Below are 18,264 nucleotides of genomic sequence, written 5' to 3' on the forward strand. Positions count from 1 at the left end.
GGGGGGGAGTCGGAGACCGCGGGGGCGGGGGGGGGGCGCCCAGCCTCGGTGCCCGAGCTGAGGATCTCAGTCTATGCCGCCGGCGGTGGAAAAGCACTTGAGGGCTCTGTGAACCACCTGCCCGGCCTCTTTAGCTAACGCCCTTTGGAGATGGCGAGTGTGAAGCCGTCGTCCACCACTCTGCAAAGGCTCGAGGAGGTAGCTCATGGCCACCCAACCGTGTGCGTTTTGAAGCCGATTCTTTGATTTTTAAAAATGTGTCCAGCTTCAGCAAGTCATCATCTGTAAAGATCTCCGGACATCCGCGAGTCCGCTGGGCATTTTGTAAACCAGGTCTTTAAGAGAAGGATCTTGACACTAGAGTTAATACCTTGACCCGGGTCTCTACAGTCCAGTACCAGGCCAAACGAATACAGTCTCTTGGAATCAGATCTGATCATCAAAGTCATGGATTAGATGGGTCAACCGGACAGACTGAAAATCCACGACTTCAGGCCAAGCAAAAACGGGTCAGTGCGCTAGCTGTGGGAAAAGACTGGCATTTCCTGCTGGAGTTGCCGCTGCCTCTTCAGACCCACTCTCTGTCCTCTTCTGTGACTTGGGACTCATCTGTACACCAGTTGTCCTTTGATTTTCAGTTGGTTTTGCCAAGTGGGAGGCACTTGTAGGTTGGGGGCAGGATTTAATCAGGACTTCGCCTTCACTCCCAACAGCCTGCTGTGTTAACGGTGGCTCTGTTCTTCATCCGAAAGCCAGCACTCAAGTTCCCCTATCCACTCCTCGGTTCTGTGCCGCCATATCATTAGCTGCCCTTGCTCCTCAGGCCTGGGGCTAGTAACGGTTTCCTTCAACACTGTCCACCTTTTAAAAATAGTCCCTTTTATTAAACTTTCCTCAATTATTTCACCTTTTCCAGGACACCAAGAATAGATTTTAGTTCAGTATGGTTGGCAAGATCATGAGGAAAAAAGATGGATACATAAAACACAGGGCTTTTAATAAGTGACGTTTCTCCTAGTATAACAGGAACCTACAGGCTGGACCTGCAGATGCTCAGTGGGTAACCAAAAACAGGATAAAGCTTGGCACCTCGGCCTTCATCTCTTGTCTCCTTTATTTTGTTAACATTTTAAGTCAGATCCCTGCTCAACTCTGTACACAAGCATTTTAATCACTTATAAAATATTGGTAATACAAGGTTTATTGGCCTTAAATTTACCTAGGCTAGCTCATCTGCTCCCTTCCCCAAGACTTAAGAAGGATATCAAGATGGTAATTAAAGCAATTTTCAGGATTTGCAGGCTCATACAATTACTAGCTTTTGGAACATTCAGTTCTAACACCCCTGGAGCAATGCCTAGAAGTCTGAACACACATTGTCCTAAACCTGCAATCATGTAGGATTCCAGGAAAAGAGAAGCCTTCAGACCACCCTATGATGAAGTCACTTTTTCCAAGGAAGAACAATTATCTTGAGGGGACTGAATTGCCCCTCAAGTCATAAGGATTCCTCCAGAGTCAGGAAACCGAAATTGAGATAATAATCGAGCAGAACCCAGCTGACCACAGCACCCCATAAAGCTGGTCTCACTCTTTTGTTGGTAGGCTATGCTAGACCTGCATCCCCTTTTCTTCCTGCACCTCCTCCTCCTCCTCGTGCTACTCCTCCTTGTCCTGCTCCTCCTCCTCCTTCTTTTTCTTGTCTTTTTGAGACAGGGTCTCACTATGCAGTTCAGGCTGGCCTTGAACTCACTTTGTAGCCCAGGCTGGCCTTGAACTCACAGTAATCCTCCTGCCTCAGGCTCCTGAGTGCTGGGATTACAGGTGTGCACCACTACACCTGGCTCCCTTCATGTCTTCTGACTGAAGCCCCTTCCCTCTTTTCTCTTGTTTTACTTTGTTAGGGGGCTGCCTTGCTTTTGCTCAGAGCAGTGGCTCCCTCCCCTTTATTTTCTCTTACTTTTAAATTAAAGCCCTTTTCCTGTAGGTGTGTGCTGATTGCCTCAGTTTTAATTTCCATTATCACTGAAGCAAGGACCCATGCTAGCTAGCTAGCTGGGGCAGCTATCATGCTAGGTGATCTTTCCACTGATCCCATAGCTCACAAGTGCCAAAGACAATTGGAATAGACCCAAGATTAGAATTTAGAACAGTTATAACCTGTGTGTTCACAAAAGAGATCAGGGTCATCCCAATATCTAGTATAAGAAAATTACAATTGCCTCTTTTTTTTTTTTTTTTTTTTTTTTTTTTTTTAATCTAGGATCTCACTACATAGTTCAGGCTGGCCTAGATTCACTATGTAGCCCAGGCTTGCCTTGAGCTCACTTTGATCCTCCTGCGTCAGCCTCCCGAGCTGGGATTTCAGGTGTGTGCCACCACACCCGGCTTCATGATTACCTCTTAATGTGGGTGAAATCAAGAAGTTGTAATGGAGCTTTAAAAATTAGGAATTTTAAACCTAAACTATTCATCCAGCTTCCTCATGCTGAGAGCAACAACTGCCACCTCCAGCCCTGGTGCCAAGGATGTTTCAAAAGAACAAGACTTTCAGTGTTTTTCTCACTGGTGGGCCAAAGCCTGGCAGAATCTGCATATACATATTTCCTGGCCCTTTTTCTACCCCTCCTATACATTGAAGTGCTTCTGTGTGTTTGAGAGGAGCAGACTAGTTGATCTCCCGATTTAGCCTAATTATAAATAAACTAATTTTTCTAGTTTTTGAGCATTTCTCATGCTCTTGGTATGGGCAGATAAATGAATCCAGATAGTTAGGGCCCAGATTCAGGGTTCTGGCAGGGCTCCCAGTAACGTGGAGAGACATCTAGATCTCCATGGGGCAAGTACTGGTGTTTTCCCAACCGCACTGGCTGCTTTTGAATGAGTCAGTATTCTTAGGACATTTCAGAGAGTCCTGGGCACTAAATCTGATAAATGTGCTTATGCAGAAGCTACTGAGTGGTGCAGTTCTCTGCTGAGAGTCGCTGACTGTTTCTGTAGAGAACCTAAAGTGTGTTCCCCAACAGAAAAACAAAAGGGCATTAGAATGAGTAATAGTCATTAAGAGTGCTTTCTAGCACTCTGTGTCAGCTTGGTCTGAAACCAGGACATGACCATTTATTTCTTAGGCTTATAACAACAAGCACACTAATTTGACTAGATTGAGTCCTGTCACTCCATCCAAAAAATAAAAACAAAAACAAAAAAGCCAACCAATAACCCAAAACAATACCCTGACAAAACTTATCTAAAGAGACCCCCAAGTATAGCTGTTTGCAAATAGAATAATGTCCATGCAGACACACTATTTGTTCTGAGCAGAAAGGAGACCTGAATATTACATTTAACATGCGTTATTTCCAGACTTTCACCCATTCTAAGACGAAGGGCAGGCATTCATGGTGCTGCTCTACTGAAGGAATAGAGACGCAAAAGGAACTGCAGAAGGCTGGGCTGATCTGCAAGGCTCAGCTCGATTTTATGCTTCCCTTAGAGGAAAGAAAGGAGAGAGAAAGTGTCAAGGATGGGAATTAGAAAAAAGACCTAAAATGCTCTGACTTTAAAAGAGGATTCTGAGACTTTTGAGAGAGTAACACTAGGGATTCAGCACAACTGCCATTCTGAGTGACACTAAGATACTGAAAGGTAGGAAAGATTTTTAGACATTTTTATGTATAATAAATGAATTCTTTTATGCTGTAGTATGAAGAATTTTTCTTTACAAATGTCAAAAACTCAAACTAAACCCAATTTAAGCAAAGGAATATGTTTGGTTTAAAAAATGAAAAATCCACATATGGGTAACTTCAGAGAAGCTTGGAGCCAGGGATGCAAACAAAATCTTCCCTTTCCTCTCTGTTATCTTCAAAGAGTCTGTTCTTGGGTCGTGATTTCCTCCCACATCTCCACCTTTCATAATACCACATATCCTTGTGGGTAATCATTCCGGGAGAACCGAAGCACTTATTTCTCAGTAGTTCCAATAAAATCTTAGCATTACATCTCATTAGTAACTTCGCAATCATTACACCCAACCATATACTTTAGCCTGGAGACAAAAAATGGGAACGGGTCATTCTACAAAAGAAAATCAAGGTTCTATTACCAGAAGAAGCCAATTAGTACTGGGAAGGCAAAAAAGAAAAATGCTGTGTTTAAAAGAGATTTTAGTTAAGATTTATATTGCTTTTACTTTAAAAAACAAAAAAAAAAAAACAACTTTTGGACACCAAACTAATGTTTCTTTGGAAAATGACATGTAGACATGAGCAGGAAAGCAGATGAAATGTTCTTTTAACTTAAAAAATAAGCAAAATGTCTTGTTGTTTCTATAAAAGAGAAATCAGATAGAATTTTTAAAATGTATTTTGGATTGAGTTTCCATGTACAAACAGCTTTTGTTTAAATAAAGAGACACCTTGTCTGATTCCAACAAACAATTCAGATGCTCAAAGCCCTGAATGTGTTACCAGAATTTCTAGTTAATATTGTGGAAATATTTGTTTCCTCCATCAGCACCACCAACTTCACACTCGCTGTTAAATACAAAGCTCGTACTTATAACCCTCTGGGCTAGGAACTGGTTTATATACCTGTGCAGGAAGGCAAGTGGCTATACCTCATTTCAGGAGTATTCATATTTTTATTGGCCTTAAATACCTGGCATACAATCACAAACCTTAAAATAAGGAGGAAACTTGCAATTACAAAGTTCAAGTTCAAACATTTGCCCTAGCCTCCAAATTATTTATAAAATGAAGTGCACCAACAGTAAGCACAGATGTCTATTTTCTTTCAGTCAATTCATTCTCCTTCACCACTTATTGTACTACTAGTATATTGGCCTGAATCACCATTTACTATGCTTCAGATTCCTTACTGAAAGGGGATAATAATGATCTATAAATCATGTTGCATAGCAACATTTTGGTCAACAGTAGGCTACATATACAATGGTATTAGAGACCACTTGGATGGAGCTCATGTATAAAGAGAATACACAATGTAATAAAAAAACCACAGTAAATACTACTGCTGAGGCCCACACAATGGAAAGGCAGGGCTCTTCCAGAAGTGATACCTGTATCCTTAGTAGTAGAGCAGTGATGTGTGACGTTTCAAGCTGTTCTGTGCAGTCAGCTGTGAGCTACAGTTGAGACAATGTGTGTTTTAAAGTGTGCCATAAGTAATGGGTCACGAGCAACACACTGCACTGGAGTTGTGTGATGGTGCTGCCTCACATTCCAGCTTTTTAAGAAATGTCATCCCAGAAAATAAAACTTGGGTCTATGTTTACAATCCTGAGATCAAGTTTCAGGGTTCTCAATCGAAATCACCCAGTTTTCCTTCTACAAAAAGTTGTGCCAATCAAGCTCCAATATCAAGATTATATTGACTATATTTGTTTGTTTTCACCTTGCTGGAATTGTGCAGGCTGAAACACTATGGTGAACTCTGAATGTAAGGACTTATAGTATTTAAGAAGCAATTTGCATAGAAAATGGCCTAGGAAATGGGGAAATGTCCTCCATCATGATAATACTCCATATCACACATCACTTTTAGTATGGCAATTTCATGCCAGGCGTGGTGGCTTACGCCTGTAATCCCAGCACTCGAGAGGCTGAGGCAGGAGGATGCTTGCAAGTGTGAGACCAGCCTGGGCTACAAAGTGAGCTCAAGGCCAGCCTGAACTGCATAGTAAGACACTGTCTCAAAAAGACAAAAAAAAAAAAGTATGGCAACTTCTGTGAAACAAAAACATTACAGTGTATCTTCATTCACCTTATTCACTGAATCTGGCACCAGAAACTCTTACGTCTCCCCCAAAGTCAAAATGACCATGAAAAATAAATGTTTTGAGTCACTTCTGGACATCAAGACAGCCCTTATAGCACAAGTAAATACACTCAGGAAAGGGGACTTCCAAAAATGCTTCAGAAAGTGCCAAAAATGACGAGATAAATATATTTTAAGTGAGGGGAAGTATTCTGAAGGGCATTAATGGCAATATATCTTTTACTGTAATGAATATTTTAAATTTAAACATTCACCATATTTTTGAGCTCACTGTGTGCAATCTAAAGAGTAGTTATTAATTCAGCTTCAGAGACCATAAGGAAATGTAAACCCAATGCTGATAATCTTTTATTTTGTTTAAATAGTGATAGTATCTATCACTATTTAAAATTTCTCACTTTTAAAACTGCAAATGTGTCTGTGATTTAAAAAACACTCAACAAACTAGAACAGAAGAAAACTACCTCAAGGTGATAAAGGCTATATATGAAAAAAATCACAGTAAATATCATACTCTGTGGTGAAACATTGAGTGCTTTTCCTCAAGAATAAGAGAAAGATTTTTTTTTTTGCCATCTCTGTTCAATACAGTACTAAAAAGCTCTGGACAGAGTCATTAAATAAGAAAATAATTTTAAAAATCTACTGTGAAAAGATACAGTAAAGTTCCCTGTTTTCACAGACAGCATGCTCTTCTATGGATAAAACCCTAAATACTGCACACATACACATACACACACACACACACACACACACACACATACACACACACTGTTAGAGCTAATGAAGGAATTCAGCAAAGCGGCAGGAGAAAAAGCCAAAAATAAAAATTAAGTTGTTTTTCTGTAGACTAACAATAAACAATCAGAAAAGGAAATTAAGGAAGCAGTCCCATTTATAATAAATTCAAAAAGAATAACATATTTAGGCAATAAGCTTAGTCAAGGAGACAAAGGTTTATAATTTTTTCTTTTTTTGGTACCAGGAATCAAACTCAAGACTTTGGGCTTGCCAGGCTGGTGATTGTGCTGCTGAGCTATATCCCTGGCCCCAGGTTTATAAATTTAAAAACTATGAAACCTTACTGAAAGAAATTAAAGATATCAGTACAACCCAAAGTGATCTATGGATTTAACACAATCTCTATGAAAATTCCAAAAAGTTTTTTTTTTTTCAGAAATAGATAAATTCATTCTAAAATTCATATGGAACTTTAAGTGACCCTAAATAGGACAAACAATTTTAAAGATAGAGAAGAATGACTGGAGCTCTCACACTGCCTAATTTCAAAACTTATTGCAAAGCTACAGTAATCAAAATAGTGTGGTACTGGCACAAAGACATAATATAGACCAATGAGTGGACCAGAGAACCAAATTTAAGCCCTCACATACAGGGTTATTATGGTTTGGATCTGAAGTGTCCCCCAAAAGCTTGTGTGTTGAAGGCTTGGTCCCACTGCAGCAATGTTCAGAGGTGGGAAGTTGGGGATGTTATTAGATAATGAAGGATCTGATCTGATTAATGGACTAATCCATTGATGGGTTCATAATTTAATGGACCCTTTGGAAAGTGGCAGAAAGACAGGCAGTAGGACCTAGTTGGAGACAAGTATGTCACTGGAGGCATGAGCTGGAGGGGTATATCTTGCCTCCTTCTTTTCTCTCTCATTATCTGTCTCACATTCTCTCCCTCCTTGTGTCTCTCCCCTTCTCCTCTTTCCCCCTCCTCTCCACCTCCCCCTTTCTCTCGCACTTTCTTTCTTGGCTCTCACTCTCTTCCCTCACCATGGCACAAGCAATTTTCTTTGTCACACTCTTCATCATGCACCATGATGCTCTGCCTCCCCACAGGCTCAGGAACAAAAGCCTGAGTGAAACCTCTAAAACCATACACCAAACAAATCATTTCTCTTCTTTTTAATGATTAGATGAAGCTGGCGAGAGAGGGTATGGTTCAGGATGAGCAGCACTTTTCTGACATCAGTAACTAGATAAACAGAAGTTCCATTCACCAGTCACGTAAAAAGAACAAGTGAATTTGAAGAAAAGATGGCAAGTTCAACTTTTGTACAAATGACTTGAAGGACCTGCTGGGTAGACAGACATAATTATAAGGTAGTCCTGCATGTTAGTTGAGAGCCCAGGAAAGGGGTGTGGGTTAAAGATGCAGCATCAGTAATGAGTACGTGTCCTGAAAGAGCTTTAAATTACCCAGAGAGAGTGTAGAAGGAGGTAAGAGAAATGATAAGTGCAGAACCCTTAGTAAAACAAAAACTAATGCATGGCAAAGAATACAAGCCAGCCAATGAGCTAAGGAAAGAGAAGAGAGGTACAAATAAAGTGAAGGGGGAGAACTTCCAGGAAGACAGACATACACTGTCCTAGAGTGAAAAATCTAAAAATATGCCAGGCTGTCTCCTAGATAGATGCAAGCAAACAAAATATTTGCTCATTCTGATAGCTCTGTTAGTGACTTCCCTATTTCTTTCCTTCCTCTGAGGGCTAAACTTGTTGAAAGAGGTGTTTTCCATTTCGTCTCCAATTCCTCATCGCAACTCTCCCCCTAGAATCCAGCAGTATGGTTTCTGCCTTTTTCATTTTACCTCATTTTCTTGATTTCTCAAGGATCTTCAGGCCATCTTATCAATGGCTTTTTCTCAGCCTAGTCTTTTGTAGATAATACAAGGAAGCACCAGTAGGAGTACAGGAGAGTAAGAAAGAACAGAGAAGCCCATAAAGGGCATTCTATCAAGTCAGTAACCTCGGTGAGAATTCAAGTTTCATTCTGATACAGAACTCTAATTAGTTTAGAGAATGGGCTCATCATAAGGGATGAGGGATATGAGGTATTTAATATACTAACTGTAGGTAGCCTTTGGTTGTGGACTTCTGCACCAGAGAGAGGAGGGGGAAGCATTAATTTCCCAGCACTTGTGGCTCAACACTGCTGAGGCAGAGTGGGAGCCAGCCGCCGAAAGCCCTCAGAAAGCTGGAGTCAAGAATCCTGCTTTATAACTGCAAGACCTGAGAGTATATGGACAGGACACTAAGTGGGGCTGCTATAACCCTTCTTGGTATCTCATATATATATATATATATATATGAGAAATATATATATATATATATATTTTTTTTTTTAACTCTACCCACCACTTTTCTTGAAGTATTCTCTTTCTTTGATTTTATCCTGGTACCTTAATCTGCTTGTCATTTTCTTCTTTGACCTCCTTATCCCCTTGAATAATTATTTTTCCTCCTAAACAGAAGTAAAGCAGAAAGTGAAACTCCAGCCCTCAGCCTTCTGTTCTTTGTTTCTGTACAGATTGATTTGGATTTTTTTTATCCTTATTACCTCAAGTCTCGCTTTTATGTAGATTACTCCCAGTATGGTGTATATAATTATGCTCAATGACTTAGCAGTTGAGATCAAGACTTATTTAAAGGTCTTCAAGAGGAAAAATAAAAAGGCTTTGGTTATCTTTTGTAACTCAACAGACTAAAAAATCTATAAAAGTCTGCTGGGAGTCATTCAGGAATTACAATTCCCGCTGACAGTGTAAGAAGCAGGCTCAATATGTGACTCAGCTTGCAATCAATGGAGCATTATGCTTCAAGGAAATAGGAAATTCTTATACCAATTTAGAATTTGTTACTAAATCTAGCCTGATTCTTTGTCCAGAAAGAAGTTCGGCTCCCTTTTGGCAAGGTCTGAGCTCTTGGGGTCTTTGCCTATTTCAAGAGGAGAACCAAGATTAACAATGTTTGCTCTCAAGAAAAGCAATATGATGCATGTCTTTAAATTAGGCTTTTGTGCGGGCAGGGGGAGAAAAAGGCAGAGAGAAACAAAGACAGAGAGAGACAGATGACTGTGGAGGTAAACAGGGGAAGTGAGGAGCTGGAGGGTATGCGAAGACCAAGAGATGGGTGGGTGAGCAGCAGGATCCTTGTTCTAGCTCCATCCATCCCACTGGCCCCTCAGTGAGCGGTGGGGAAGGGAGGGACGGTGTTTAATCTTTCAATCATTATTTGCAAATTTCCTTCAGCTCTGCCTCTAGCTCATAGTTAAGAATAGAGCCCTAAAAATTTTATTGAAATCTCTGAGCACATGGGAGAAGTTTGACAAGCCCTCAAATTCTGATTCCTGATATTTTATGGCATATTTCTTAATGTTTTGCTTTTATTTTCTTTCCAGAAGTTTGAAGATGTTGTTTCTCCCCAGCATTCTAAACTTTTGTTAAGATATATGCCTTGTGAATACTGTGCTGGGTAATCACTCACACCCAATCTGCAAACTCCTGAATATTGTCCTGAATTATTTCAAGGATTATTTCTTCCCCTCTATTTTCTCTATTTGTTCTCTGTGGACTCTTTTTTGGGGGGATTATTGGGTTTTCTGATCAGGTCTTCTAATTTTCTTATCTTTTCTGTCCTATATTTCATTTTTAATTTTTGGCCTTTTTGTTGTATACTAAAGGAGATATTCTTTCACCCTTTTTGCTGTTTGTTTTAATTTCTGTCACATGTGTCAAATTTTCTGGGGTCCTTCATGTTCTCTGAATATTCCTTTTGATGAACATACCATTTTCACTTTCACTGATATAATATCTACCTATCTGGGGATTCCTGTGAGTTTTAAAAATAGCTTTTTTCTCATTTTCCTGAATAGTGTCAGTTTCCTCAAAGTTATCTTCACCTATTTGTTTTATTCAGTGGTCTCTCTGAGGCTTTCCTCAGATGCTTTGTGATTTTGGCTTCTTTTTAAAATTAAGAATCAGGAATAAAAGACTGATTGGAAGTTCTGAAAGCATAGGTTGGGACTTGTGAACTTCCGATTTCTCTGTACACTGGTCTCACAAACTAATTGGGAAATCTTTTTCTGAGACAGGATCTCGCCATGAAGTTCAGGCTGGCCTTGAGCTCAATTTGTAGCCTAGGCTGGCCTCAAACTCACAGTGATCCTCCTGCCTCAGCCTCCTGAGTGCTGGGATTACAAGTGTGTGCCACCACGCCTGGCTTAGTTGGGAAATCATTGTTAGAAACATAATTATATACACCACACTGGCAGTTTCTCTTGGGACTATAAGATATTCAGAGAAGAATGCTCTGACTAGCTACAGGGCTGGCTACCAGGATTTGGGGAGCCAAGCAGAGGAGGACTAACGGTTTCAACACTCAGCCCTTAAGCCTTTACATAATGCTCCTGTTTTCCATCTGCAGCTCCCAGTCCTCAGTCATGTCCGATGTCTCCCAGGGTAAGTATGCAGAGTTTTCTTCTCCAGAGAACAAATTTCTGAGAAGAAAGCCTTTCAGTCTTCTATTAGGGTGGGGGATGGGGAGTGTCCCTGCTGCACATTTTGGGGAAAAGCACCTGGGAATCTGATAGCTTCTTAAACAAACTTTTAATCTTTTTTATCTCAGCTCTTGGTTAGCCCCACCTGGAGAGATGCCTGGTGCTACCAATTTCTGAGATTTAGGCTTCGGTTTATGAATCTGCTAAACCAATCTACTAAGCCAGTTTAGCACTCGTCTGGGCCTTTTCTAATTTCTAAAATTTGCTTATCTCCTTTCCCTTCCTGTTTGTTCTTATGCACTTATATGTGTGTTTTTTAAAAAATCCCTTCCTGGGGTTTTAAGTGAGATTTTGAGACAGTGAAATTACTTATGCTTTCTATTTGTCTCTGAATTTAGATGACCTGGGAGAAAACCTTGAGTCTTCCACCCTTTTAGGGCTCTTCTCCAGAAACAGGTGATCAGGAAAGAAGCCTGGGTCCCTAGAGGAGCATCTGAAGAAGGGAATCCTGTGAGCCTAGAACACTCAACTTTCCCTCAGCCTAAAGCGGATGAGAGTTCCTGCGGTTCAGTGTATACTGCCCCTTAAGACTGTGAATCTGCTATCTGAGGCTCACTGGAGATTACAGGGGAGGGTCTGGACTGACAAAGATTCTTTGGCCAAACTCCAGCCAGCCTCCTGAAATTTTCTGAGCCATTTGTGCCTTTCCTTGGAAAATTCAACTTTAGCAAACAACCTGCCCCCATATCTGACTATTCTCAGTATCTGATTGGCCTCTACATTGTTTGCCACCTGCTTGGTGATGGCTCTTTCCCTGGTTGGTCTTCAGCAAGAATTCAGTTAGGCTGGCTTAGTCAGACCCATTACCCGCCTTCTTAGTAATTTTCATTCCACTGACCAACACGTACTTCTTAGCTATAATTTCCCACTTGCCTATGCAATGCTTAGAGTGGAGTCCAATCTCTCTCCACCACCACTACACTTATCACAATAATCCTGAGTAAAGTATTCCTAGTCATGCTTTAACAAGGATGATTATTTTTTTTTCTTTAACGGAACCCACATCAGATTTTGCCCTCCAAGATTCAGATCACTCTGCAGCTTCCTACCTATACTTACATCTCTTCTTTTGCCCCATTTAGCCTGATTTCCTGCCAATCTGTCTTGTGTGAGGAAGATAAAAACTCTTCACTGAGAATCTGACATTCACAAACTATTGAATTAAAACCAGTTTCTTAGAAAATCAGAATGCTGGAGATGTAAGAACTTAGAGAATATCAAGTTTAAATGTGCCATTCTAAAATTGAGGAACTGATAGTTCCAGAGGGGTTAATTGGTTTGTTCAAGGTCTCACAGGTGACCCAGCAGCAGAGCTAACAATAGAAATCAGCCCTCCCATCCTTAGTCAGGAATCTGTGCCCAACACCACCTGCCGTGTGGGCAGACTGCCAGTCTGCATGTCCCCACCTCTTTAAAGATCATTAAAACGGTTTATAAACTGCCTTATGGCTGAAGCAGAGAGTTCACTCATTTTTATCATATTGATTATTATTTTAAATAATATTAAAATGCCCAGTATGAGCAATTACATTTTGAGTTTTAAAAGGAAATAAGTCTTTAAGGATTAATGGAGAAGGAAGTTATTGCACATTTAGAAAATTTGGCAGCCGGCTGGCTGTTCTTCATGTTTAGAGAAGGTGCAGAGAGGGCTGGTGTGCAGCTCAGTGGAACAACACTTTTGTCTGAGTTACTTTTCTCTCATTACTAAGACAAAATACCTGATGCCCAAAGTTAAAGGGGGAGAGGTTTATTTAGCTCACAGTTTTTAGAGGTTTCTGTCTGTAATTGGCTGGCTCCAAGGCAGGGTGACTTGGCAGAGGAGCAACACAGGAAAGAATCAGTTCATGCAAGCAGAGAACAGCAAAAGCAAGGAAGGAAGAAGACAAGCCTCTTTCTGTCCCTTACATTGTATCAAGGCTACCAGGATTAGGGTGGTCCCAAAGCAATCAGTGGACTGATTTAGTAATCACCCACCCTTAATCCTAGCACACTTAATCCTAGTATTGCATCGTGAATCAATTACATACTCTAGATTCAGCCTCCTCTGAAAAAAACCCCACTTATGACTGCTTGAGGCCTTGGGCAACATGTAGACACAACCCATAACAACTTTACTTTGCATATGTAAGGCTCTGAGTTTGATCCCCAGCAAAACACACACACACACACACACACACACAGAGAGAGAGAGAGAGAGAGAGAGAGAGAGAGAGAGAGAGAGAGAGATAAAGGTAAAGGGGGTTGAGAGGATGATTAAATTAAGGAGCAGGGATCAAAAGTAAGAAGCCAAGGTGGGCTACCTGTGCCCTAATACTTACATGCATTGTAGTCCTGGTGATCTCATTTCAGATGCTATAGTTTGAGTCTTAAATGTCCCCCAAAGGCCATGTGTTAAATGATTAGTACTTGGTACTGTTGGGATACGATGGAAACTTTAAGAATTGGGCCCAATGTGGGGTCTTCCAATCTTTGTGTCATGCCCTTGAAAGCTATATTGGGACCCCAGCCCCTTCCTCTTCCTTTCCTTCATACCTTGTCATGAGGTAATGGTTTTGCACCACCATGTGCTCCCACCATGATGTGATGCCTTGTCACAGGCCCAAAAGCAATGGGGTCAATTAATTGATCATGCACTGAATTATCCAAAACTGTGAGTCAAAATAAACTTTTCCTCTTTTTAAAATTGATAATCTTACAGTAATGGAAAACTGACTAACATTCCCCTCCCACTTTCTTTTTGTTTGTATTTGCACACATACAAGCAGGAGATTCCCAGGCAATGGGTAGACCTGGGTATATTAAGTGCAGCTACTAGGATATCATTTAAAATGAAATTTCCCAGAGCAGGGGTTGGGAGTCACAAAGATCCTAGTGGGGAAATATGGACTATGGGGAAGAGTTGCTAAGATTAAGTTGTTTCTGTAAATGCTTGTTGAGCAGCAAGTCAAATTCGGTCTGTTAGATATCGGAAGTGGTAGATATTTGCTCTTTTTAGCAAATCCAACACGTATTTCTTCTTTTCTTGGTAGTGTTTTCCATATTTATTCCCATGTTCAGTGTGCTTTGGATGCTACCCTTCCACTGACTTAGATATGGAATATTGATAAGAGATACAGTGTTTCTATTAGGTGAATAAATACCAGTCACCACAGCAACAAGACCAGGGAAGAACAAGTCTAACCAAACTAAACCTAGTACTTTGGTTCAACCGTTGGGGGAGGAGAAGTGCTAGTCTTCTTTCCATGTGAACAGGGAAGTACATGGGTCCAGGAGCCTCTGGCCATCATCTTAGAACTACATGGAGAAAAGCCCATCAAGAATGGAGCTGACAGTGGGGAAAACAGAATTGAGAAATGGAGACACTGGGTCCTGATCCCTTGGTGTCAGCAGCTGAATAGCACCCAGCTTAGAATTCTCGACTGTTCAGTTACATGAACAATTATATTCCCTTATTGCTCAGGTCAGTCTATTTCACTGACTATGGAGGTCATATGCATAAAAATGCAAAAAAGAACAGAATGTTGATATAGTCTTTTAAATGAGGTTAAATAATCTGGGCATAGGGGTACATGCCTATAATCCCAGCACTCTGGGAAGCTGAAGCAGGAGGACCCCAGGTTTGAGCCCAGCCTGGCAATTTAGCAACTTAATGAGACTCTGTCTCAGAATAAAAAAAATATAAAAGGGCTGCTTCAGTGTGAAGGCTCTGAGTTCCTTTCCCAGGAAAGGGAGGGAATTTTTAATAAGAAAAGATAAGTGCTAGGGTTTAGCTTTTTACTTGAGTGAGGACAGGAAAAGAAAGAAGACAGACAATGGGCAAGCAGGAGACTCTTACAGTACAACTTTAACTTTCTACGCTTAAAATTCCAGGAAGAAATGCCAGGAAGGTTATTAAATAGACTACGAAGAAAGCTGAAAGTAGAGGGAGTTGGATTCTCCTTGGAACTATAGAGGAGAAAGCCTCAGAGCCAGCTCTGCACCCACCCAGCATGGCTACAGCTGAGGGAAAGAGTAGTCCGGCACCGACAGGCGCAGTGGGGGCGGGGCTGATACTCCTGACCCCAGTCAGAGCGCTGTGTGGTGTGGTCGGGACATGGAACTTAATGCATATACTGAGGAAGCGATACTTGGAAATTAGCTGCAGTAGCTGAAGCGGGTCTGTCCCGAGGTTCATGCTGGTGCAAGAGACGACCTTGTAGCCGAAAGTCTCAGGCAGATGACCTGTGCTGGAGTCCTCTGGGAGTTACAGCCAGACGTTAGTGGACTCCACAGTGCCAGTGATGACCAGCAGTGCCAAGACAAGCTCCACGGTTGCATCTGCTTGGCTTTGTTTACTGATGATTCCTCATGCAATTGAATTTTTTATTTTGATGCTTGAAGGAATGTTTATGTGTTCGTATTTTTAAGTTGATATTTTATCGTGGTATAAATATACACCGTCATAAACTGTACCCCTTTAATCCTTTTCCCCAGGGTCTCATGCATGGTAAGGGTGAACTCTAGCCCTGGGCTACACTGCAAGTCCCAGTTTAACCATCTTTAAGTGGGTAGTTTTATGGCATAAAGTCCATTCATATTGCTGCCCATTGTTGTGTTGCTGGTCACATCTCCAGACCTTTCTCTTCCCCACCTGAAACTCTGCACCCACTAAACGCTAAGTCCTCGCTCTCCACCCTTGGCCCCAGATGGCACAGTTCTGTTTTCCGTCTCTGTGAATCCGATCACTCATAGGTATGCCATATAAATGGAATCATACAAGGCCTTTTCTTCCATGAGTGGCTTGTTCCACTTAACATAATATCCTCATGTTATAGCATGTCTCAGAATTTCTTCCATTTGAAAGTTGGTTAATATTCCATTGTATATATTCATACTTGTTTACATATTTATCCACTGATGAATTCTTGAATTATTCCCACATGTTGACCATTACAAATAATGCTGCTATGAATATGGGTGTACAAATATCTGTTTGAGTCTCTGTCTTTTATTTACAGCCAGAGGAAGAATTTTTGGATCATATGAAGTTCTGTCTTTAATGCTTTGAGGACCCACCATATCATTTTCTACATTGTTTGTACAGTTTTACAACCCTACCCACAACGCTCAGGAATTCCATTTCTCTACATCTTTGTCAATACTTTATATTATATATTATATTGTGGTACTTTTTCAGTACTAGGGATTGAACTGAGGACCTTCACACATCCCCAGTACTTTTTAAATTTATTTTTAGACAGAGTCTTGCTAACTCCCTAAGTTGCCCAGGTTGGGTTTCAACTTGGTATCCTCCTGCCTCAGCCTCCTAGAGTACTGAAGATTACCACCATATGCCACTATGCATGGCTTGTTTTTTTTGTTTTGTTTTAAATAACAACATTCTTGATGGGTATGAAGTAGTAAATCATTGTGGTTTTGATTTCCATTTTCCTAATAATTAGTAACACTGAGCATCTTTTCATGTGCTTTTTGGCCATTTGTACATCTTCTTCAGAGAAATGTCTACTCAAGTCCCATTTTGAGCAGGAGTTGTTTGCTTTTTTTTGTTGGATTGTAGACATATTTATATACCTGAATATCAATCCAGTATCAAACATATGATTTGCAAATACTTTCTCCTGACCCCAGTCAAAGCACTGTGTGGTGTGGTCAGAACATGGAACTTAATGCATATACTGAGAAAGCTGTACTTAGAAATTAGCTGCAGTAGCTGAAGCGGGTCTGCCCTGAGGTTCATGATGGTGCAACAGATGACCTCGTAGCCGAAAGTTGCAGGCAGATGACCTGTGCTGGAGTCCTCTGGGAGTTACAGCTAGACGTTAGTGGACTCCACAGTGCCAGTGATTGCCATTTTGTAGACTGCCTTTCTACTTTGCTGATTTTGTCTCCTGATGCATAGACATTTAATTTTTTTTTTAAAGAGAATAGTAAAAAAAAAAAAAGAACAATAACAAAATGCTAACATCACAGACATAAACAAAACAAAGCAAGAACATTAAAAGTGATACAGGGTTTCAAAACAAAATGATAGGAATTAACAGTGGTTGTCATATTACATATTGTTATCTTCAACGAACTTGCTCAGATTACCGGATGTAAAAATGAAAGATTGTTCGAATGATTAAAGAGAATAAAAAATAATCATTAAATAAAACATTAGTGACAATACAGAGTTTCACTAGACAAGGTGGTGGGAATTCACCAATGGCTGTTCTATTGCATATCGTTGTCTTCAAATCAGTTGCTCAGATTATCAGATATAAGCATGCAAAATTGGTCAAAATATAGAAAATTTTAAGCATTAATTTTTCCTTTCAGTAAACCACCAGACATCAGCAGTACAGTTATCCCAGCTATCCTTCTATATACACACATATGTATATTATGTCTTCCTTTTTTTTCTTTATTTTTCTTCTTTCCCTCATCCCAATTGTTCCTTCCTTTGAGCAATTTCTTTCCCTTTCATATCATCTATTGTACATTTGGGGTTTTATTTATTCTTTCAGATTCTTACACTAGGGAGTCAATACGAAGTTTACACATGTGGGCCAGATTTATTTCACTTATGAGTATGGTCTCTAGTTGCATCCATTTGCCTACAAAAGCCTCAAGTTTATCAGACATTTAATTTTGATGAAGCCCAACTGGCCTATTTTTTCTCTTGTGGCCTGTAGTTTTTGGCTTATATTCAAGAAATTATTGTTAAATCCAAGCTTTCCCCATGTTTTCTTCTAACAATTTTATAATTTTAGCTCTTACATTCAGGTCTTTGATCCCTTTTTGAGTTAATATATATGTGTATATGGTATAAGGTCAGGACCCAGTTTCATTTTTTGGTATACAGAACTCTGGTTTTCACAACAGCATTTGTTGAAAGGACTGTTCTTTCCCCCATTGAATGATCTTGGCATCCTTGTTGAAAATCATGTGACCATTGTCTAGTTAGCTTTCTCTTGCTGTGACAAAATACTTGAGAATTATAATCTAAATTGTATAAAACCTTTCCTTTTATTTAATGTCACCCAAGCCTGTCCATCCCCACTGTTCCTTCCTGAGTTCAGACCATTATCATCTCCTTCACAGACCATGAAGTTTTCCTGAGTGTTCACAATG

The 18,264-nt window shown here is 40.4% G+C and overlaps 1 protein-coding gene across 1 annotated transcript in view; it reads right to left on the reverse strand.

Annotated features, from left to right (window-relative positions):
• Window positions 1-15,325, reverse strand: part of LOC106146891 — a 17,639-nt gene extending 2,314 nt beyond the window's left edge. Inside the window, exons 1-3 of the mRNA XM_013505729.1 lie at window positions 15,136-15,325; window positions 12,211-12,304; window positions 219-335 (exon numbers count right to left, since the gene is read on the reverse strand). Coding sequence (XP_013361183.1) covers window positions 219-335; window positions 12,211-12,304; window positions 15,136-15,325 — 401 coding nt within the window. The remainder of the gene's footprint in view (window positions 1-218; window positions 336-12,210; window positions 12,305-15,135) is intronic.
• Window positions 15,326-18,264: the final 2,939 nt, after the last annotated feature.

The sequence above is a fragment of the Chinchilla lanigera genome, unplaced genomic scaffold (genome assembly GCF_000276665.1).
Source record: "Chinchilla lanigera isolate Chin_1 unplaced genomic scaffold, ChiLan1.0 scaffold00100, whole genome shotgun sequence".
NCBI lineage: Eukaryota > Metazoa > Chordata > Mammalia > Rodentia > Chinchillidae > Chinchilla > Chinchilla lanigera.